This window comes from Erigeron canadensis, chromosome 8 (assembly GCF_010389155.1).
Source record: "Erigeron canadensis isolate Cc75 chromosome 8, C_canadensis_v1, whole genome shotgun sequence".
Taxonomy (NCBI): Eukaryota; Viridiplantae; Streptophyta; class Magnoliopsida; order Asterales; family Asteraceae; genus Erigeron; species Erigeron canadensis.
Window position 1 is genome coordinate 32,272,606 of NC_057768.1, and position 22,592 is coordinate 32,295,197.

At 33.1% G+C, this 22,592-nt stretch overlaps 3 protein-coding genes across 4 annotated transcripts; 2 read left to right on the top strand and 1 right to left on the bottom strand.

The window, feature by feature from the left end:
- Positions 1 to 6,892: 6,892 nt before the first annotated feature.
- LOC122579946 (zinc finger protein ZAT1-like) lies at positions 6,893 to 8,516 on the top strand. The gene has a single exon (XM_043752214.1). It carries the CDS (start codon positions 6,950 to 6,952, stop codon positions 8,141 to 8,143), a length of 1,194 nt encoding a protein of 397 aa, XP_043608149.1. The 5' UTR covers positions 6,893 to 6,949; the 3' UTR covers positions 8,144 to 8,516.
- A 6,381-nt stretch (positions 8,517 to 14,897) lies between these two features.
- LOC122578295 (fasciclin-like arabinogalactan protein 13) lies at positions 14,898 to 15,851 on the bottom strand. The gene has a single exon (XM_043750224.1). The coding sequence runs from the start codon at positions 15,750 to 15,752 to the stop codon at positions 15,021 to 15,023; it is 732 nt and encodes a 243-aa protein (XP_043606159.1). The 5' UTR covers positions 15,753 to 15,851; the 3' UTR covers positions 14,898 to 15,020.
- Positions 15,852 to 17,892: 2,041 nt separating this feature from the next.
- On the top strand, positions 17,893 to 22,254 carry LOC122578265 (zinc finger protein 346-like). 2 transcript variants are annotated; one of them, XM_043750183.1, is made up of 3 exons: positions 17,893 to 18,166; positions 19,110 to 19,571; positions 21,246 to 22,254. In XM_043750183.1, the coding sequence occupies exons 1-3, from the start codon at positions 18,128 to 18,130 to the stop codon at positions 22,008 to 22,010; spliced, it is 1,266 nt and encodes a 421-aa protein (XP_043606118.1). In that variant the 5' UTR covers positions 17,893 to 18,127; the 3' UTR covers positions 22,011 to 22,254. The 2 variants fall into 2 exon arrangements, with proteins under 2 accessions (XP_043606118.1, XP_043606119.1); XM_043750184.1 differs by having other exon boundaries at positions 17,894 to 18,166; positions 19,150 to 19,571.
- Positions 22,255 to 22,592: the final 338 nt, after the last annotated feature.

Consider the following 22,592-nt stretch of genomic DNA (forward strand, 5'->3'; position numbering starts at 1 on the left):
TGTAATTTAATTACATTATTTAAATATGAAAAAAGTTTTATTTAATATATATATATATATGGTTCGAGATTTTCCAGAAAATAAAAAAAAAGTTTTTTTTAGGGTTCCTAATCCAAGTTTTGATTAAATTACATGTTTATGTGATAAATTGTATGTAATTATGTGTTGTACCTTTAATTTTAATTGTTAAAAAGAAGTAAAAATCATGAATTTTTCATGCAAATCATTCATGATTCTTACTTAGATATATTGATTTGAAATCTTGATCATTAGGGTTAATTATGCTAGATAATTGTATAATTAATTGTGTGACAATGTGAATTTTTCGTATAAACTTTCTGTTTTGCGACAGTTTACTAAAAAAATTCATATATTTTAATCTGTAATGAGTTAGAGTTCGTGCTTTGAACTGTAGATGCTCAACACATAGGGCTAAAACTTTGTATTTCTGGTCGAAATCTGAATCTGACCAGAAACAGGTCTAAACAGGTCGTGAAGCTACTGGAATTTCCAGAAAGCTAACTATGTGATTATGTGATAATTGTTTGTTTTCTATATGTTTAAGGCTTACGCAATCAAGGCGACTTGATGTATGTGGTCCTCTTCTTTGAAGGGGGAGCCGGATTAGACATAAATAAACCATAGTGACATGTTTAGGTGGCCTACCATAACTCGTTGCATGCTTAATAGTTATAGTTTATAATTTTGCATATTTATTGAGATATAAATTATGATGTAAAATTGTTTTGAAAAAAGATAAACTTGACTAAGCAATATCGAAATAAGAGATTTTTAATAAAATTGGAGTCCTACAACCTTGAGATACACGGCTCACCCATTTGAACAAACTCTAAGAGAGGTATAAGCCGGAGTGCGCTAGCCTTCTAAAAGGGCGGGTTTTTAAATCGCGTTCATCGCATACCTTTGCCCTTGCGCTTCTTTGTGCGTTCAAATGTAGCTACCGAGCTCTCTTGTGTTGCTAAGACTATACAAATGATTTTATTAAATATTATGTTTAGAAGATATGCATGAATCTTCTAAACATAACTTTTTGATCACATATCAAATTGTATGACCCAATAAACTTAAGTCATTGCTATCCAATTTGTTAATGACACATGGGGTCGTTGTTTTACTCACTGGTACATAGTGGTGAAATGACGATTGCATGGCAAAACCCATTCACTAGTACACAGTGGTGGTCAATTTTGCACGTTCTTAGTTGCACGACTTAAAGCGAGTTAAGCGGTGAGACCTTGACCCGTGGCAAAAGATGGGACAAAACATGACTACAAAAGATCGCTTGATGAATCGAGTGTCTTACGTAGGTCCCATACTTTCTAGGAATTGCACTTGTAATGCAATTACTGATCGTCACTTACCTTTGGAGTGCAATCATTTCTAGCAGATCAACTGATGAAATGGTTGCATGTCAATTGGATCCTAGCCTTGATGAAATTAATTGTTTATTCCATAAAGGGTAATTAGTTTCTTAAGGAATGATTATCGAAAATACTGATTTTTGAACTTAATCTGTTTTGTAGATGGCAATGAATCCCTCCACAAACACCAATACTTTTCGGCAAAAGATTGAAAGGAAAAGTCTTTCTGGACAAAACTCAAATGATCTCATTCATAGACCGATAATGGTTCTAAATAACTATGAAGTCCTTGATGAGGAGAGATCAGTTGTTCCTGGAATTGGTGCTGCAACTAATGAGTTGAGTGCAACCGATACCGCGATTGGAAGGCAATATTTGTATGAATTGCATAAAGCAATTCTTAGCCTACAACACAAGCAAGGAACACCAGTTGGACCTCATATACTAAAATTGAAAATGTATTTTGAGGAATTGGAAAAACTGAATAATGCTTATGCTCCTCCATTTATGATTGGAATCATTCTCAAGTCACTTTCTAAAGACTTTGAGAATTTTGTGAGCAATTATCGTTTACATGGGACAGGTAATACCGTTACTGAACTCCATGCTATGATAATTGAGTATGAAAAACAGCTTCCAAAGAAATTTCCAACACCCCAAGTTCTTGCAAACAAAGGGGGAAAAGTCCAGAAAAGAAAACAATCAATCGCCAAGGGCAATGAAATGCCTTTAACGAAAAGGGGTACAACGGCTAAAGACCAGAGCTGTCATCATTGTAATGAAGTCGGGCACTGGAAGAGGAACTGTCCTAAGTATCTTGCCAAGTTGAACTCGAAGAAGAAGAATACTAGCGGCGCTAGTACTTCAGGTATCTTCACAATTGAATTATTTTCCTTAACTAAGCGTAAATCGTGGGTTTATGACACTGGCTGTGGAACTCACATCTGTAATGAATTACAGGGGCTTAGGAAAAGGAGGAAACTGAAGTCCGGAGCTTTGCAGTTGATAGTGGGCAATGGTCTACCAGCAGCTGTTGAAGCAATTAGAGAATTTCATTTAGTTCTTCCTTCCAGTTTAATTATTGTTTTAGACAATTGTCATTATGCACCTTCTATTACTAGAGGTGCTATTAGGATTCTCTTGGCCATAGCAGCATACTATGACTTCGAGATATGGCAAATGGATGTTAAGACTGCCTTTTTAAATGGTTACTTGGATGAAGAAGTCTATATGGATCAACCGGAAGGTTTTATTGATCCGAAACATCCCAACAAAGTATGCAAGCTTCAAAGATCCATTTATGGACTAAAGCAAGCATCAAGAATTTGGAGTAAATGGTTTGATGAAGAAATCAAAAAGTTTGGTTTCGTTCAAAATCCCGATGAGCCATGTGTATATCGCAAAGCTAGTGGGAGTAATGTTACTTTCCTTGTCTTATATGTCAATGACATATTAATCATAGGAAAACACATTCCAATGTTGCAAGATGTTAAATCCCATCTTGGAAAGTGTTTTGCCATGAAAGATTTGGGAGAAGCGGCATTTATTCTTGGAATCAAAATCTATCGAGATAGATCAAGGCGATTAATTGGACTAAGTCAGAGTGCTTATATTGATAAGATCTTGAAGCGATTCAAGATGGAGAACTCTAAGCGTGGGTCTATACCTATGCAAGAAAGACTTAGTTTATCTGTCAAACAAGGTGCTTCTACGCCTAGTGAGGTGGAGCGTATGAGTAGAATTCCTTATGCTTCGGTTGTAGGATCTATTATGTATGTGGTTGGATGCACTAGACCCGATGTGGCGTTCGCGCAAAACATCGTAAGCCGATATCAACAGAATCCTGGTGAAAGCCATTGGATTGCTGTTAAAAATATTCTGAAGTACCTACGAGCTACTAAAGATATATTCTTGGTGTATGGAGGAAATCCAGACTTAGAGCTCAAAGTGACCGGATACTGTGATGCTGGATTTCAAACTGATAAAGATGACACGAAGTCTCAATCAGGATTCGTCTTCGTTTTAAACGGAGGAGCTGTGGACTGGAAAAGCAAGAAGCAAACCACAGTCGCCATGTCTGCAACAGAGTCTGAGTACATTGCCGCTCAGAAGCCGCAATGGAAGCAGTCTGGATAAGGAAGTTCATTAGCGGGCTTGACGTGATCCCCTCAAATGAATTACCCACTGATTTGTACTGTGATAATACCGGTGCATTAATCATTGCCAACGAACCCGGAGTTCAGAAAGGTGCCAGACATTATGCTAGACGATATCACTATGTTCGAGAGCAGATCGAACTAGGTGAGATCAATTTACTCAAAGTTCACACAGATTTTAACTTAGCTGATCCTTTCACAAAAGCTTTGTCTAGGCCCAAGCTTGAAAGGCATGCCGATGGCATAGGACTTAAATTAGCTAGTTATTTCATGTAAATACGTTGTTTCGGTATTTGGATAAGGGATGTTAAACAATTTATATTTTCTATAATGAAATAAAGTACTTGATATGTTTGATTTCATTCAATATTAAATTGTGTCCTATATTTGCATGTTTAATTCTTGAATATTTTATTTAATATTTTATATATTATTAAATATTCTAAATTGTCCATTGTCGATTAATTATATGGTAATATAATTAAACGAAGACAAATGTGAGTGATTGGTTATATTCTTGGAATATGTAATGGATGGATCCCACCAAACTCACATGATATCCATAGCGGATGCATATCGGACTACCCCATCAACGAATTATCACTTTATGGATCATCGTCATTAAGTGAAATTCGTAAATGGTTACTTTTATTGATCCTTTGACTTGAGATACAAGTAGGTCAGCATATATGAATCGCACTTACTAGATATAGTTCTAACTCACCTGAATAAGGGGGTACATAAAGGGCTATTTTCAGAAAGTGTCATGAAGTATGATGACTAACATGTGTAGTCAATATAGGATTTGTTCCTTCAATTTGAAATTGAAGTATGATACCGTTTGGCGCCCTCATTAGGACTAATTAAGATGTTTGCATGGCCGTGCCCAAATAAATCCAGATAGTTCTCGATTATATTTGGTAATCATTAATTAGTTATAGAATGAGAAACATAATCGTTAAATTATGAAATGATCTCGATCCATATTCATATTTAACAAAGGTATCTGAACAAAGGGATAATAAATGCCTTAACCATTTAAACAATACTTAAATGTTTTCGGGAACATTGGCGTGTTGCTAGACGCTTACCAATGTTATTACCTTCATTCGTTACGAGCTCAAGTGGGAGCTGTTGGAATATGATCACGTAAAATGAACATATGTCCGAAAAGTATTTAAGCCTACGGGGTCACACCTCAACGTGAATGTAACTATAAATTGATTAATATATTAAATGTAATTTATTAATTAATTTGATCACGGAGGTTCGTTAAAAGAGTTAAAAGTTAACGGTACTTAACTAACGGACTTAACGGAGAAAAGTTGGAATTAGGAAACAATTAGGAAACCCCTCTAGAATGTTCTAAAGGGGGGGACGGCCGACTAGGGCCTCAAAACCCTCAAGACTTGGTCATTAAGTTTTCTAAACACTATAAATAGAGGCCTAGGTTAATTGTTTTTCACACACAATTAATTAGGTTTTCTAAAACCCTAAAAATCTCTTCTCTCTCTCTCTCTCTCTCTCTCTCTCTCTCTCTCTCTCTCTTGCTTCGGTCGACTACTACAAAAGAAAAGGGGTTTTTGGTTTTTGTTTGGGTCGAAAGTTATAGCAAGAAACAAAGGGTTGTTCGGTTCGTGATCAAGTACTAGCATACATACGTTCCAACGTTGAGTGTGCAATCGTAGAGAGGTTAATTTAAACCTTGTTCTTATTTTCAATCTCTCAATTATAAGGTACAAATTCTATACTTTGGTTAATTAACTAAACTACATAGATCTTGTCTTCCGTTGCATGCTTTGTGATTTGTTGTGATAATTAGTTATATAACCCAACACATCATCATGTACAATCATTTGATAACTCTTTTGGGAGGAAATAAAAGACAAAGTTAGTTGGTAGCACAGTAATTCAGTTAAATTCTTCATGAAAAATGCAACGAAATGACAAAAACATAAAGAAGGAACTATTGTGCAACCACTTCTTTACTAGCCAAAGCTTTTATAGCTTTCAAAAATGTTGATACTTTGCTTTACTTAATTTTTTGGACCACAAAAACCAATATGTCAGTTTTCTTAATAAAAAACAAGTGAATTTATATTCCATGTATTATTTAAAAAGAAATAAAACATCGGATTTATAAATTGATTTTGATTCACATGATTCTACATTGTGTATTGCTCTTCATCATCATTAATTATCTTGCGTCTTCCACGATTCCCTTGTTATCAAGTTGCTTTTATTTTATAGTGGATAGCTTTTCTGGTTTGGTGATTTATCAACCTAAATGGTTTATTAGACCGGGCTTCCAAAGATCTTAAATTGATTTCGTTAATAAACATCGTAAAATTTTACAATATTAAAATCTAGATCTAGATCTTAATAACGTTAATATATATGATTTGAAAATAATTTAATTATATGTAAATATAAATTACATTGGTTTCTTCAAACTAACATGATCATATGATCAATGAGGTTATTTCTAATTTCTTTTTACCTTTTTCATTTTACGAATGACGATGACATGTACACATGATCGATCATAAGGGTTGATAATGTGCAATGCCTTTCATCTTACAAACTGATTTTGCATGGGATATTGTCGATCTAATGGTAGCTTAGTTATTTGGAATGAATAAATGAAATTTTATACAAAAATACAACTCATCAAGAAGTTAACACCACCCTTAAACCAAGCACAAACTTTAGATAATATTTTGTATTTTGTGGATACTAACTATTGGAACCTTTCTCATATGTGTTTAGTCATTGTGCTTCCAAGGCAAAGAATATTTTAGGGGGCAAAGGTGGGGTATAATCAGGAGGAAGAGGATCTTGCCTAAACAACCATAGGGATGACCAATGTGGATCAATCTGAGCTATTGATTTGTTTCTCTAATATTAGGATTTTTACTCAAAGGACACGTGAGGACATGTTTTAGTTTGGCTTCTTTTTCTATCCTTATTTTCATGCATGAATTTCTCCATCTTTCCTTCACATTTTTAGACCCACTCTATCTCTATACACATACATATATTTTAACCACTTCTTTCCTTAAATTTTTCTTTGCTTCAACAAAGTTAACCGACCCATTATCTCTATTCCACTTTTTTTAACTTCAAATCTCAACTAACTAAAATTGCTTCTACTAAATAGTAGGTCAAATCTTGTTCTAGCTGGTAAAAAATAAGATGGATGGATTCTTTGTTAGTTTTCACAACAATCTTGAATCTTTTTGAATGCTCACTCATGATTTTAGCTTTTGATCTTGTTTCTTGACTTGGGTTACCTCAATTTTTGTGAATCTTGGATTCTTGGTTGTGTTTTGAATGTTATGGAAGAATTTGATCAAGAATCAATGAAATACATGTGTAAGCTTTCCTTGTGAAAGATCGTTGAGAGGTCACATGAAGTTTCACATGATTAACTCAAGTGATCATAATAAGATGGAAAACAAAAGTGTTTTTGATAAAATTTGTAAGAAATGTGGAAAAGGGTTTCAATCTTGGAAAGCTTTGTTTGGGCACATGAAATGTCATTCTACCAAACTATCAAGTAACAAAAACAAGAATATTGCAAGTTTTAGACAAGATTCTTGTACTAGCCATTCAAATAATGAGAATTCAGATTCGAAAAAGCATAGAATAAAGAGATCAAGATCAAGGAACAAAAGGTACATGGTTGCTTCAACCACAACTTCATCTTCAATCTCTATGAATGTTAACAATAATCATCATCATATTAGTAGTAATAATGCTTCAACAAGTATGGTATCCGAAATCGAAGAAGAACAAGAAGCAGATGTTGCCATGTCTTTGATGATGCTTTCTAGAGATTTGGGAAAATGGGGCAATGAACTTGAATCATCTTATGTATGCAATTCCTCTGTTTTGGTGAGTTTGGTTAAACATGAGGATAAAGATTTGACAAAAAGTGGTTGTAAGATGAAGAAACTAGCAGAACCTCAAGCTAGTCTTGATTCTTTTGAGAAATCTAAGGTAGGTTTCATCAAAAGTTCTGAATTGGACTTGGGTTTTGGGATAGAATATGAGAATTCAAGCAAGAGAAAGTATGATTGTGTTACTTGTAATAAGAGTTTCCATTCTTCTCAAGCACTTAGTGGGCACAAAGCAAGCCACAAGAAGGTAAAGAGAGCTTTTGACACGAAAATCCGAAGCAAAATCAAAATCGAGCACAAACCCATGTTAGATTATGATCAAATAACCAAAGGGCATGATTCAAAAGAATGTGATTTTGATCAAGAACCATCAAGTTTCAATCTTGGTGTTGGATTTTTAAAGAAAAAGACAGTTGGGTTGGGAACATACGAATGTCCAATTTGCTTTAAGATTTTTTCATCAGGTCAAGCTTTAGGGGGTCACAAAAGAGCACACTTGATCTCTGAAGCTAAGCAGAATCAAGGAATTAACACAAATGTGACTAAGAAAGCCGATGAGCATCTTCCGAAAACTCGAGGCTTCCTTGATCTCAACATGCCTCCTGAAGAAGAGATGACTAGTAGCACTACAGAGTACAAGCCATACTACTTGAAAGATATCAATGACCATCATAAGTTCATAACCATGAATCAAGACTACTAGGTTTGCTTTCCACAGGCTAATAGTAGTTCCAAAAACTCACTTTATAATATAGTACATGATCCATTCATTCTTAAGAAAAATACACATACATACCTATTTTTTGTCCAAACTTTACATTTTTGTGATTATAGAATACATTGAAATAATAAAGTATGTAATAAACCATATACGAGTAATAGTTAGTATTAATGAGGTGAACCTTTCTCACTAGTGTAGTAGTGAACTGGTGATTGTTGCTTCCAAGGCAAAGAATACATAGGAGAACAGAGAACCTGTCTTAATTTGTGCCCAAAGTCCAAAGTTACATTTTTGTGATTATAAACTACTGTACATTGGTTTCCTAAAATAGAAAACTCCAAGATTTCTTGTTAAATAGTTTTGAGTAGGAATATAATCCAATGAATTGCTTTATTATTATATCTATATGTGCTGTATGATAGGTTCATGGGTAAGTCTGTCATAGATTACCCGTTAAAACAAAGGCTTCCAAGGTTATTTTATGTATGGTCAACGTAATTGTTTGAGCATAAATGTTTCTTATATTAAAAACATATATATGTAGCTAGGTACTTAGCTAGTAGAATCTATATATATGGTTATAGGTAAAATAAAATAAGTATTAATGTAAAATAAATAAAATAATAGATTTCTTTTCACTGAAAATTATCATTCATCATGAAAATCATCGTTTATCAGTATATATATATATATATATACATGTGCTACGTGAATCTTCGTGCATTAACTTTAATATTTGTTTTACAATAACCAACTCCGTATATACATACCGTGTTCGCATAAAAGTTTTGCGATGTCATGGTTTTGGTTTGTTGCGAACGTTTATGGAAGGTGAGTTGTTGTTATAGGAATTTAAGAATGTGACCATGATGTTGTTTGGTCACCTAACATATAAAGATAGACAATTAATATCTTGTTTATTAATGTTAATCACGCCTTTATTAGTTTTACTTATACCTTTTCTAGTTCTTAAAAAAACTAAATATTATGATCCGTATATTTATTGGTGGTTTTGTTTAAGGGAATGCTAACTAGCCCTTAAGGCATTAGGCATTAGTTATGATGCATTCAATGAAATTTATATTTTCTAACTTATTAAAAATTACATTTAATGCCCATTAATTTAATCTAATAACCATTATTTTTATATAAATTATAAATACATAATTTTATATTTAAGTAGAATTTGATTTCTATTGATTTTTTTTGTACGGATAAAACAAAAATCAACCTATTTGGTTTAAATATGAACTTTTGTTTAAAATTTTGCAAAACTACGAAAACCGGTGTCTAAGACACCGGTCTTAATTTTTTTGGGCAAAACCAGTGTTTATAACACCGGTCCTAACATACGTGGCAACCCAAAGCCGACGCTGGTCTTCAACTTCCTGAAAAAAGAAAGTCACTTAGACGCTGACCTTCATGAATTTGTGTATTTCCTACCAAAGTCAATGTCTTAGACACCAGTCTTAAAACTTTGTTACTTTTTCATAGAGTCAGTGTCTAAGACACCGGTTTTAGTACTTTTGCACAGAGGGTCGGTGTGTAAGACACCGATTTTACCTTTTCCATCCAACCAAATTGTTACATGTATTGGGTTTAGGTCAAAACTACATTAATGCATTAAACCGGCCTTCGTGTTTAGAAAATTGAAGACAGGTGTCTACGACACCGGCTTTGGGTTGCCACATATTTTACCAGTGTTTATCACCGACTTTGCCTAAAAAAGTTAAAACCGACGTTTAAGACACCGGTTTTCGCGGTTTTACAAATTTTCAACCAAAAGTTCGTATTACTTGTCTTTAAACCTAAATTTCAACCAAAACCGACGTCTTTAACCATTAACATAAAAACATTACTTGTCTAGGCATGCACTATACACATTCTATTTTCATGATATATTACGTGTCACGTAGTTTTTGGAAAAAGAATCATCCCATCGAATTTCAATTTTCTTATACATAGTTAAAAGTATTGTAATAAACATAGTCTTTGATTCTATTTTTATTGAAAGATTCTTAAACGAACAATTGTTTGCTCATTAAACAAAAGAATTTGCTACTTAGTGACCTTGGGACATTAGTTTTGTTGTATTTAATGAAGTCGAATTTTTTTTTACGGATACGAAAAAAAAATATTGTCAAAATTATGTCACTTAATCCAATCAAGATATTATAGGGAAAAACATGAGGTCGATGAGGAAAACCAAGAACCGACAAACATGGATATGGGACTCGGATGTTGGTGGGTGATTTCTAACCCGATTACTTCAAACTCCGAGCCGAATATTTTACAATTAGAAGGGCTGAACAGTATTATATTAAAAAAAAGAAAGAATTTATTACCTAATTTTTATTTTATTTAAATGTTCGTAAATCTTTTATACTAGATGAAGAACTTATTTCCTTCATTCCTTGTGTCAATATAATTGAAGTTCAAGTAACGAAGTTATTGGACCTTGAATTATCCATAGGCCGGTATATTCATCTAATGTCGATTGATTCACGATATTTAAAAACAGTATAAACTAGTTTTGACCATGCGCGTTGCCGCAGAGTACGTTTTTTATGCAATAAAGTTTTGACAAAGTTATGTTAAATATTCGAACCTAAACTTTAAAAATGACATTAAAAATATTGCAAATAAATAATAACTTGTATAAAAACACAAACAATAGCTATATTAATGTTTTGCATGTTTCATTAATGTAAGACCTAAATATGATGAAAATTATTATATATTAAAAACGTTATATATATGTATGAAAACATAAGAAAATAATCAAAAGTTTAGTGTCAATAAAAATGAGAACGAAAATTTTGATGTGGGATATAAGTTAATGATGAAAACTTATATTAACAAAACAATTAAACATGTAACAATACAATAAAAATAATGTAAAAGAATATTAAGATGTGTAAAAACATAAACAATAACTATATTAATGTTTTAAATGTAACATGAACGTAAGATATAACGATGATACAAGTTATTATATAATGAAAACGCTATATATATAAAAAGACAAATGAAAATAATCAAAGACCAAATGTTTAAAAGTAAAACCGTAACTGTGTGAAAGTTCTTTGATAAAAACATGGACCTAAAAGTTTAGTGTCACGAAAATGAAAGCGAAAACTTTGATGTTGTATAAAAGTTAATAAATAGAAATTTTAGAGGTTTAAAACGAAATTTGGTTAAAATTATATTTCACGTATAAAGTACTTGTACATTTACATAAATTTTTATTATATATATAATTGTGATTTGTGAGCCTTATATAGTCACGGTTGCAGGAAATTAGTCAAATTACCAATGTCGACTCAACAAGATTATTAACATGATAAAAGACAAGCGAGAGTTGTAGACTCTCGAAAAAATCTATTAATTCACCCTACGAACGTGAGAAGTGGGACTCGAACCCAGATTGATCCCTCAAGTTTAAAGATTTTACCAATGGGCCACCAACTCTATTAGCAGCGGGAGTTATTATATATTACAAAGGATATTAATTTACCCCTCCAGCTAACAATAGTCAATTTTATCCAACCTTATTCGGTATCATCGTAAACTTGACACCCTACCTGGCCAATGGGTGATTTTGATAAAAGGCTCTAAGATCAATCTACTCCAACCGTTAAAGGGTTAATAGGTGCCACTGCGCGATAACAATTAACAACGTGCCACCCACATACAGTGTAAATACCAATTATTTGTTTGGACCGTTTTCAGCCCAACTTGTTGGCTTATATAACAATTTATCAAATCAAATCACAAAGTACGTATCGGAAGATAGATCTATGTTGTTAATTAATTAACCAAGAAAGAAAACACGTACCTTTAATTAAAGATGATAAAGTACGAAACTTTATAATAAGGTTTAAAATAAAACATCTTTACGATTGCTCACACAACACTAGAATGTACGCGTGCTAGCATTTGATCACGAACCGAACAACCTTTGTTGTCACTCCATAAAGTCGAACCAACAAAACCCGAAACCTTTATTTTTGGAGATTTCGGTCGAAGCCAAGAAGAGGGGAAAAAGAGGAGAGAACAATGAAAAACCTTAAGATTTAATTGTATGTAAAACCTTAGGTTTAGCTTTGTATTTATAGTCAAATGTTAACTTGAAAAACAAGTTTAGGGTTTTCTAAAACCCCTCATTGTAGCCGTCCCCCTCTAGGAACATTCTAGAGGGTTTCTTAATTGTTCTTTTAATCACAATTATCTCCTCCATTAAGCCCGTCAGTTAAGTACCGTTAACAATTAACATTTTAACGGACGACTATTAGTTTTTCGTGATCTTTAATTAATTAATAAATTACATTAATTATATTAATTAATTATAGTTACATTCATGTCGAGACGTGTGACCCCGTATGTTTAAATCATTTCTGGACATACATTCATTTTACGTGATCATATACTAACACTACTCTACCTCAAATTCACTATTTCTAATCTTATGCAGAAGGTTTTTTCGAACCAACTCCTTCTACGGTTCTAAGTTCTACCTATACCGCAGTTGAAACACCTAAAGAAGAATTTGGTGTCTTTCTAGTTAGTAATGGAAGCAATCGTCCATACCGTTATAAAATAGGAGCATCTAACTCTGCCCATTCATAAGGACTCGATTCTATCCAAACATCACATGACTGCAAATGTGGTCACCATAAGATTTTGTGTCTCGAGAGATGGATAGATCATACGAGTAGTCCATTAATATTTTTCTTAGAGTAGTCCATTAATTTTATCCATATAAATATAAATTTATTTGTTACATTTATCGCGTGGGACATGAATTTTCACCTTATTTTGTAACAAAATAATACGAATAGAGGATATCTGTATTATGTAGGCGCAGATATGTAAATAAATGAAATAAACTTTTAAGTGAACAGCAAAGCTATAAATAAAAGAATAACCACTTGATGCAAATTCAACTTGGTAGCATGCTTTTAAGTCATTTTTAGGTATCAATACATATCCAAAAAAATAATCAAACATCTTGGTTTTAACTGGTTCAACCTGTTACATTCATGCTCACATGTTATTCTTCTGAATTTCCTTTTACAGACACATAATGATATATCTACATCAAATTTTGTAATATACAACAAATATACATATTATACTGCATAATGTATAACTATATAAAACATGCATTGTTGTAGATGCTAAAAACTTTGTTATACATTTATCATTCCCCACCCAAAATAACCAAACATATTATTAGTAGTAGTTGACTAGTTTGGGATGATAAAGTTAGTCAAATCTTAGTGAACCTTCATTGATAGTAATTAATTTTATCTATAAGCCCTTATAAAACAAACCGTGCTTCTTATTTTTGAAAGTTCAACATTTTTTTCAATATTTTCAAATTACCTCTAGATAACTCTAACAAATATATTTAAAATGCTTAATTTTTGCACCTTATTATTTTTTGCGTCTAATCTTTGACTTATATTTAGAATGATAACCACAGTTAGATTTCTCATCGCCATATCTCAGGAAAGTAATCTAAATAACCTGTATTACCGTCACGACATCTCACACGTTATAAACCGTTGCCGCTGCAACGTGCGGACACCCTTCCAGTTATAATAATACATACGTAGTTGTTTTATATGATAAAATCTTGGCAGCCATTAACAAGTCAACCGTCAAAATAAGTTATTAAAAACTTGTTGTGATTACAATTAAAGTGACAAAATAATATACTAATGCATGCTAATTATATTAAAGTTTTATTTTTATAACGGTTTTGCTAATGTAATGACACCCCAATTGAAATTTTTTTATATATATTTTTTTAACAACAATGGTGATTAGACTCAACGACATTGTCTTTTTATCGTTCGGTAGAGATCGGTCACGTCACTAACATAGTCAATCCAACGGCATAATTGACGGTGAATTTGTATATATCATTTTATCCCCATTTACATGTAAGTACTAGTTTGTTTGGATAATACTTCTAGAATACAAGGATACATCACACATTATAACATACCTAAATCTATACATATAGTGACTCTGGCTCATTGATCAAGCTACAAAGTATATATGAGCTAATTATATTAAACTATACAACAAAAATATTATTTATTTACATTTATTTTGTAAGAAGTATGAAAAAACTTTTTAATATGCTAACACTTAAAAATGCTTAAAAAGTATACACATTTAAAAGTGTGAAAAAAGTTGACAAATTATAAATTTTTTTCACATTTTTATATGTGAAAATAAAAAGTTCACACTTAAAAATGTGAATAAATATCAAACATATTCACACTTACAAGTGTGAAAGTCAAATTGTAACACCTAATTTATTCACACATCTATTGTGTGAACAAATTTGGTGTTACGAATTAATCATCATACTTTTAAATGTGAACAATTGATATAATTTCACACACTTGAAAGTGTGAACTTTTTTTCCCCATGTATATAAACACTTTTAAATGTGAATACTTTTTAAACATTTTTAAGTGTGAAAAAGATAAAGAATTTTTTCACACTTATTAAAATTAGGTGTGAATAAATGACATTTTTGTTGTAGTGTTTATCAGTGAACTCTATTTTTGGGGCCGCAAACAAATTAAAAGTACAAACGTATATTTGCGACCTGATATGTCGAATCCTCATCTAATATATGACCTTGTAATGATGGATGATAATGCTTCTAATGAACATTTTACATGTGTGATAAAAATATAAAATAGATATTTGATGAATAAAAACATTAAACTCCGTATATATCAAGAATTACAACAATATATGAAATAATTCAAGCAACAAACAAAAAATATAACATTAATAATAAGAAAACATGATTGTGGATATAATAATCACCTTACAAAAATGCCATGCAAAACAACACAATTACACCTCCAAACAAACCTATTCCCATATCCATCTTCCTTCCACCTCCATTCTTTGAGGGTGGTGAATCACCATCTGCGGCTTGGGAACTCGGTCCCTTAGCCGCGGGCTTCCCGGCGGGTTTTGAAGCCTCTGGGGCAGGGGCTTCACTCTTAAATGGTGGCAACAGTACTTTATCAATAGAGTAAACTGCAAAAGGGAAGATTTGTCTCAAAGGGTTACTAATTTGAGTGTCAACAACACCACTTGACACATTTACTTGGTTCCCTCTTGCAGTGAAGTTCAAACCATAACTTCCCCTGCTTCCACTGCCCTGTGTTTGAACCGGGTTGCTAACCGTGCTAAAATCGTCTAAAGAATAGTATTTAGGAAGAACATGGATTAATACAAGTTGGACTTTTTGTTGTTCGGATAAACCGTTGATAGTGCCAGCTGGAAGGTTAAGGAAGGCATTGTCTGTTGGTGCTAGAAGGGTCATGCCTTGGTTTGAGTTGTTGAGTTGGTTTGGGAGTTGGTCTAGGACTCGGGTTTCGTTCATGAGGCGAAGAAGAGCCGTATACTGACCACCTTTGGCTAGAATGTCTGTCACATTGATCGGGCCAGCCGGCCCGGCTGGAGCAGGGGCAGTTGTCGATTGACATAGTGTTGATGGGATCAGGAAGAGAAAGTTGGTTAAGGCTAGGAGAATTAGAGGGGAAGCCATTGTGTGTTTGATTGGTGAGTTATGATTGGGAACTTTTACATATACACATATATAGATTTAGATCTATAGAGTATATATATGTAAAATTGTAAATGTAGTATATGTATGTATATTGGGTGTTAGTGGTGGTTAGTAAGAATGTGTTGGAATGAGTTGTCTTTATGAAATGTAACACAACTAATAAGGGGAATATATTGTCTGGCATAGATCATGGATGGTTCAAGATAAGAAGGGTTATTATCAGTCTATTTCTTTATATATCAAGTTGCACCAATTAATTGGTTTTGACTATTAGACACAATTGGAAAAACTAGACATAAGAAGAATACATGAACCATGTGATTTCTTTTACAATCTGCCCCTTTCTTTCCTTCTTCATTTTGCCACTTTCTTTCCTTCTTCGTTATGCCATATCTAGTTATCTATATGGATGATGAATAATTGTAATCTTCCATCACTTAAATCATTATAAAAGATGTTATATGATGCATAATGAAATCGATCTTTTTTATGTAAAAGCTAAAGTTATAGTTCAATATGTGTATTTAATATAATTTGTATATGCATTAAAAGTTTAATATTAATTAAGTTGGAAAATTGGGATGTGTATAATTATTGTTATGAAGAAATAAAACTCAAGGTTTTCAATGAATGATCAGTTGATTGATGCAAGAAAAGGATATTGCAAAAATAGACCTAAATTGATTATCCACAAGGAACTTTTGACACGGGCTTAGAAAAGATATAGAATAAGAATAACAAATAGTAAAATGAAAATAAACTCGTTGTTTTATTGGATGAATGGTCTCTTCTAATCAGTCAATTTATGTAAAAAGATATACGAGTATTATTCTTGCAACGAAACAATAGGTCACAATACATTTGTGGCATGTCGCAACAGGTATTCGGGTTAATAGCCGTTGTCATGTTATATGTTTGTTTTTCTTTCAGTCATGTTAGAATCATTGATTTTTGATTTGGATATCGGCTACTTCCTTACTAGCAATTTTCTTTAATTAATTAAATCCTAACACTGTTTAAAATAATAATAATAAGCAAATCTCTCCTCTTCTCTTCTCTTATATAAATAAAATAAGATTCTTATTACAACATTATTTTTTAAATAATGTTTACTTGTCATTATTAGACTTATTTATATCAACTATTTCTTCTTTATTTTTTTGATATATGACATCATCTTATTTAAAATTTAAATCATTTTCTAATTGGTTTTTATACACAATATGTACGTTTTTGTATATGACTAAACAACGTTATAAGAAAAGCTACTCTACCATTAGTTTTATGCAAAATATAATTTACAAATACAATCTCAAACTCTTTTTATGTAGGATAACCCACTAAAATGTTATCCACTGAAATGAGTAATTTGCTAGTAGTGAGCTAAAAAAGGCCTTTCAGAAAGAAAAGTGATAAACTTTATCACCATCTTTTATTTATCTATCATAATGTATAAATTTTACTACTAACTCTACAACAATACATGCTGGAGCAAGGGTGTTATTGAGCCGAATCGAGCTCGAGCCAGCTCTGGCTCGAGCTCGATTCAAGCAATATTCGCTCGGCTCGATAGCTCGACGAGCTTTTAGTGTGTAAGCTCGAGCTCAACTCGTTATACCTACAATATGGCTCGAGCTCTGCTCGAAAAGCTTAAAAAAGGCTCAAGTTTGGCTTGTGTCTATAAACATGGCTCGCGCTCGGCTTGAAACTCGGCTTGAAATGCTTGAAAATAAACTTTCAATACAATTTATGTTGTTGAAAGCTCAAAAAGCTCGAAAATATATATACAATTTATGCTATCGAAAATATATATACAAAATATATTAAAAGCTCGAAAAACTTGATAAGTATTCGAGCCGAGCTATATAAAGCTCGAACTCGACTCGATAATCATTTCGAGCTTAAATTTAGGGCTCGGGATCGAGCTCGATAATAGCTCGATTCGATTGAATCGAACTATAACTCGAGTTGCTTGAAAAAAGCTCGACACAATGGGAGCCTTATGCTGGAGTATCACCTCCCTTTGAAAAATGAAGACCTTCGTGTACCCAACCCAATCGAACAAAATGGGAAATAACCAAATCATTTGACTGTACAAAGTTACAAACAAATTCCTTCAAAGTAAAAATATAGTACGAGTAAAATTTAAAAATCACGTCTCAACCCTGCAACTGCACTGTCCTCTCTCGCATTTATATTTCATTCACTCTATCACACCAACCCGATTCCTTACCAAATTCTTCTACACTTCAAATTAATTATCCAATTTCACTCCCTTTTCTTTTCTCCCCATTCCAAACCCTAACTCCTTTTCTCAACCCGACCCGTTTTCCACCTTGTCGGAGCTCACCGGAATGATTCCACCCGCCACCAATTCATCAACCAATCAGAATGTAAATCTTTATGTACCTTCCCTTTTATATCTATATGTGTGTTTTATGTATATATATATATATTGTGTGTATGTATATTGATATAATTGTTAAGTTTATATAAGTATTGGTTCTGAAAGGTGTATGCTTTTTTTGTATTTTTTCGTTATAATTAGAAGTATAGAATATATTAGTATGCCCTGCTGTATTAGTAAGTGAGTTTTGAGTGTACGTATACGCCGTTCGAAGTTGCAAAATGTGGTGATTGGTGAATAGAATTAACTCGGTAAGTGAAAGTATACGGAATACTAAAAACATGAGTTTTAAGTTCAGATGATTAAAATAAATGTTTACGCGGAATGTGATACTTACCGAACATTCTAACAAATGATGAAGCTGAGATTCTAAAACAACGAAATAATTAATTGTTTTAACCGAGTTTAGGTTTTGAGAAGATGGATGTAGTTGATATCTGTGTTTTAGTTTCACGGGCGTCCGGATACAATATACAAGTAAAATCGTATTGACCAAATTAGCCTTTTAGTGTAATCATTGTATAAATAGGAGGATTTTCAGTGTGACCATTTTACAAGATTTAGTTTTAATTTCAATGATAATTAAATTTTTGAAAATCCTCATGATTACACGGAGTTGAGATTTATAAAAGTTGAGATAAAAATCATATTGACCAACTTAGCTTTTGGGAAAGTTCCATATGGTTGATATCTATCTTCTAACTTCATGAGTGTTAGGTACAGTATACATGCGCATTTCGTGTAGATTCTTATCTTGTTTTGCAAAGTGTATAAAATGAGGATAGTTTAATGTTTTGTCTTGTTTTGGGTTTTAAATTATTATAATCATGAAACAAACTTTGCATATATTTGTTTTGGGTTACAAATACAATTTTTATTTCAGTTGCGTTTTATTTTGGCAGTAATTATTATTGTTTTGACGTATTCAGGCCGACGGGACTTTGGGTGAAACTACTAACGAGTCCACAGTCATGCAGTCTGCTTGTAATCCAGGTGTCGTGAATGAGCATATGGGGAATGATGTGGTAGTAGGAAACAAGCTATCTGAAAACCAATATCCCATTCAGTGTGAGTTATGTAACATTGTTTGTAATGCTGAGGATGTGCTCGAGAAACACAAACTAGGAAAGAAACACCTAAAGAATCTGCAAAAGGCAGCTGATCAGCCATCCATGGCACCAATAATGGCTCCACCACGACCAGCTGTTGCTGCTGCAGCAGCAGCCGTTTCAGACGTAAACTCATCTGGGGAGGTGGAGGATAAGAAGCATAAGTTATTGCAACATGGAGCAGCAGCTGATACAATAGTATATTGTCACATTTGCGATGTGGCGTGCAGTAGTCAAGATGTATTTCAGACCCATGTTGCTGGTAAAAAGCATTCTGCAAAGGTACGTGCTTTGGCGCTAATAACCTGTCTTTTTTTTAGTGATCGATGAATTCTTTACTATTCTATTCTTTTTAATTAAATGATGCTATATGTGGATTGCTTTTTGAATACTAGATATTTCGTCAATTCATACACTCTTTCAATGAATAAATAAAGTCTTCTCTAGCTGATTTTAACACAAACTTTTGATAATGAATTTTGTTTACTACACTTGTACTAAATTATTTACTCCTTCCGCAAGAAACTAAAAGGCTACAAATTTGTCCATTAAGATGCTTTGATTTTTGACAAGTAGTCAAAATATTTTGGTTAAACCATGTCCAAGTTGAACATTGTCATTATGGAAAACAGTATCTGCACAGGTGTCTTGTGTACATGCAGGATTAATGTGGAACAATTAATATTTCATCCATTATTAGTATGTAGAGTATTGGTGATAGTATTTGTTTGCTTTTGCTATAACATTTCTCTCCATAGAGATTTGTGCATCCAAGTTCATAGTTTTTGAAAATTAAAGGTACCAATTTTGACCCATTATGTATGGTTGGGTCTATTCGTGTTATAGTCTCACTCTAACAGGTCATATGGGTGAAGTCAAAGCAATAGCTATAAAGGAAACATTTTAAATGGATCAAAGGATTTAGAAGTCTCCCAAAGTATAAACATGGTGCATAAAACCTTTTAAAATGTTTGATTGTATTTTTTAATGTATATTACTGAAAACGTAAATATAACAACTTATTGTTTATGGTTTAAATTCTTGTCAAAAAAGTGTTTCAAAGGGTGTTTGGGATTGCAATCAAAACATGATTTTTTAATTATTGCATTCTCTAATCGCAAATAATCTGTTATTGGTGTATGGCAACATATTCTTCAAAAGTGATTATTTGCTATTTGAAGGCTTCAAAACGCAATTTCAAAGAAGCACCTCCCCACCTACTGCAGCAAAATGCCATGATCTTTATCATGTCAAGATGACATAAATATCCTTAAAACTTCTACCTCTTTTTCTTTCCTTGGCCAGTGACAACTCTTTTCCCACTAATATGTTCAGTTATTTCCTAACTGATAATCCTTCACCCCGTTTGTAGCTGATGCCAACGCTGACTAGATTTCTTATCCACTGCCACATGCTTTTTCAGATTTGTTGTAGTGTACTTGCAATTATGAAATGTTTGTGATTTACAAATCAAATGTGCAATGCTTTTCTCGTTTAGTAATTACATATAATCTCATTATGAAGGAATGTGATTTTTGCATAATATTTTTCTAATTAGTTCGTAACAAGTATAGTTGTAAAAAGTTTAATTTGTTACAAATCATATAGAAATAATGTTATATGTTAAACTCAACATATTATAGATTTAATAATAATGTCTTTTTTGGTCATTTTACATGTTAGGTCATAAATAATCTTGTTTACCAAATACTTAATAAACTGATTAATTGATTACCACATTATCAAACATCAAAATCAAAAAACACTACTTTTTTATAAAACGTTTTGTTACAATAGATTATCTGATTAGGTTATTCAAAACGCATAATTTATTTTCAAATAGCAATTCCAAACACCCCCTCAGACTTTCAGTTCAACCGGATTTCTACAAAAGTTTCCTAATTTGAAACATTACTGACAATAAATAAGCATGTGCTCTTTTATGTTGCTGTACAGGCGATTATGCAGGCTGCGAGTTCGAAAGGGAACTTTAACCTCACATCAGAGTGCAGTTTGGAGGCACAGCCTATCACTGGTGGTTCACAGATGAAACCTGACATCCCCCAAAGTTTCAGCTGTGAACTCTGCAAAATCAGTTGCACCAGCAACGAACTTCTCAACATGCACTTAACGGGGAAGAAACACCTGAAAAAACTTAGAAAATCGGAGCCTATGCCGGATGTGCTCTTGACCCCTGTTGCTTCACTAGAGACGCCACCTACCAAGCTTATGGAAAATCCCGAGTCCGGTCCGAGCATGAAAGTCGATTTACATGAAGGTAAACTTACACGATGTGAACTTTGTGGGATCAGTTGCAACACTTATGATATGCTAAAAAAGCACTTCACCGGCAAGAAGCACCTAAAGAATTTGGAGAAATCGGAGAAACTGATTGGACCTAACCCTCTCCCTGCTACTGAACCTGTAACACCCCCAACGATTATAGGACCATCACAAGTTCCATTGAAAGAAGAGGGTAAAGATATTAATCTAGATGTTAGTAACACGAAGGGTAAACGAGCCGGAAATCACGAGGATGTCGAGACAAAGAGGCAGAAGATGCTGCAAGTAGGGGGGACATCAAATAGTTCAAGGGCCTGTACCTTGTGCAATGTTGTTTGCAACAGCCCCTCTTCGTTTGAGTCTCATCTTGCTGGGCATAAGCATCTTGCCATGGCTATGAAACAAGCAGATGCTCAGTCAACTGGTCAAGCAACATAAGAGCTTTAGTTATCTTGGTTCTGGGGTTCCCAAGGTTATGGATTCTTTCTTGTTGCTTTTTTTTAACAGCGAGTTAGTAGTTAGTACAATTTTTAGTTTTCTGTAGTGAAATCTATGACTGCCAAAAGAACTTGATATGGTTATGCACTTCCTAACTCTCTGTTGGTTTGTGAATCTGAGACAGATTATTACATAACTTTGGGAAGTTTTGGAAATTAAATGAGAGAGAGTTATGGTTATTGGACTTATGGTGTTTGTGCTAGTAAACTGTGATTAAAAAGAAAACCCATCACATTTAAGGTACATAACATTAAAGTTATGAGTTACAACTTTCTCAAGGTTATGGCCCCAAAGCTTATATATGAATATTGCCAACAAATTTCTTCAGTTGTTGAAAAAGCTAGGAGGATACGAGTCATATGACCATGGCAAAATATACAAACATGCTATATAATTAGGCATCTAACATCAAGTGTTTGGTGAACACTTTTTTTTTTGAAATGTATATATGTGTGCATTGTATATGTATGTGTACATACAAATATGGTAGCTTAGCCTAGCTTGTCTAAGAGATAGATGATA

Coding starts and splice junctions, on each gene's coding strand:
- LOC122579946 (XM_043752214.1), top strand. CDS start 6,950: ATGAAGTTTCACATGATTAACTCAAGTGATCATAATAAGATGGAAAAC.
- LOC122578295 (XM_043750224.1), bottom strand. CDS start 15,752: ATGGCTTCCCCTCTAATTCTCCTAGCCTTAACCAACTTTCTCTTCCTG.
- LOC122578265 (XM_043750183.1), top strand. CDS start 18,128: ATGATTCCACCCGCCACCAATTCATCAACCAATCAGAAT. Junction 18,167..19,109: donor ATTCATCAACCAATCAGAAT/GTAAATCTTTAT, acceptor TGACGTATTCAG/GCCGACGGGACTTTGGGTGA. Junction 19,572..21,245: donor GTAAAAAGCATTCTGCAAAG/GTACGTGCTTTG, acceptor GTTGCTGTACAG/GCGATTATGCAGGCTGCGAG.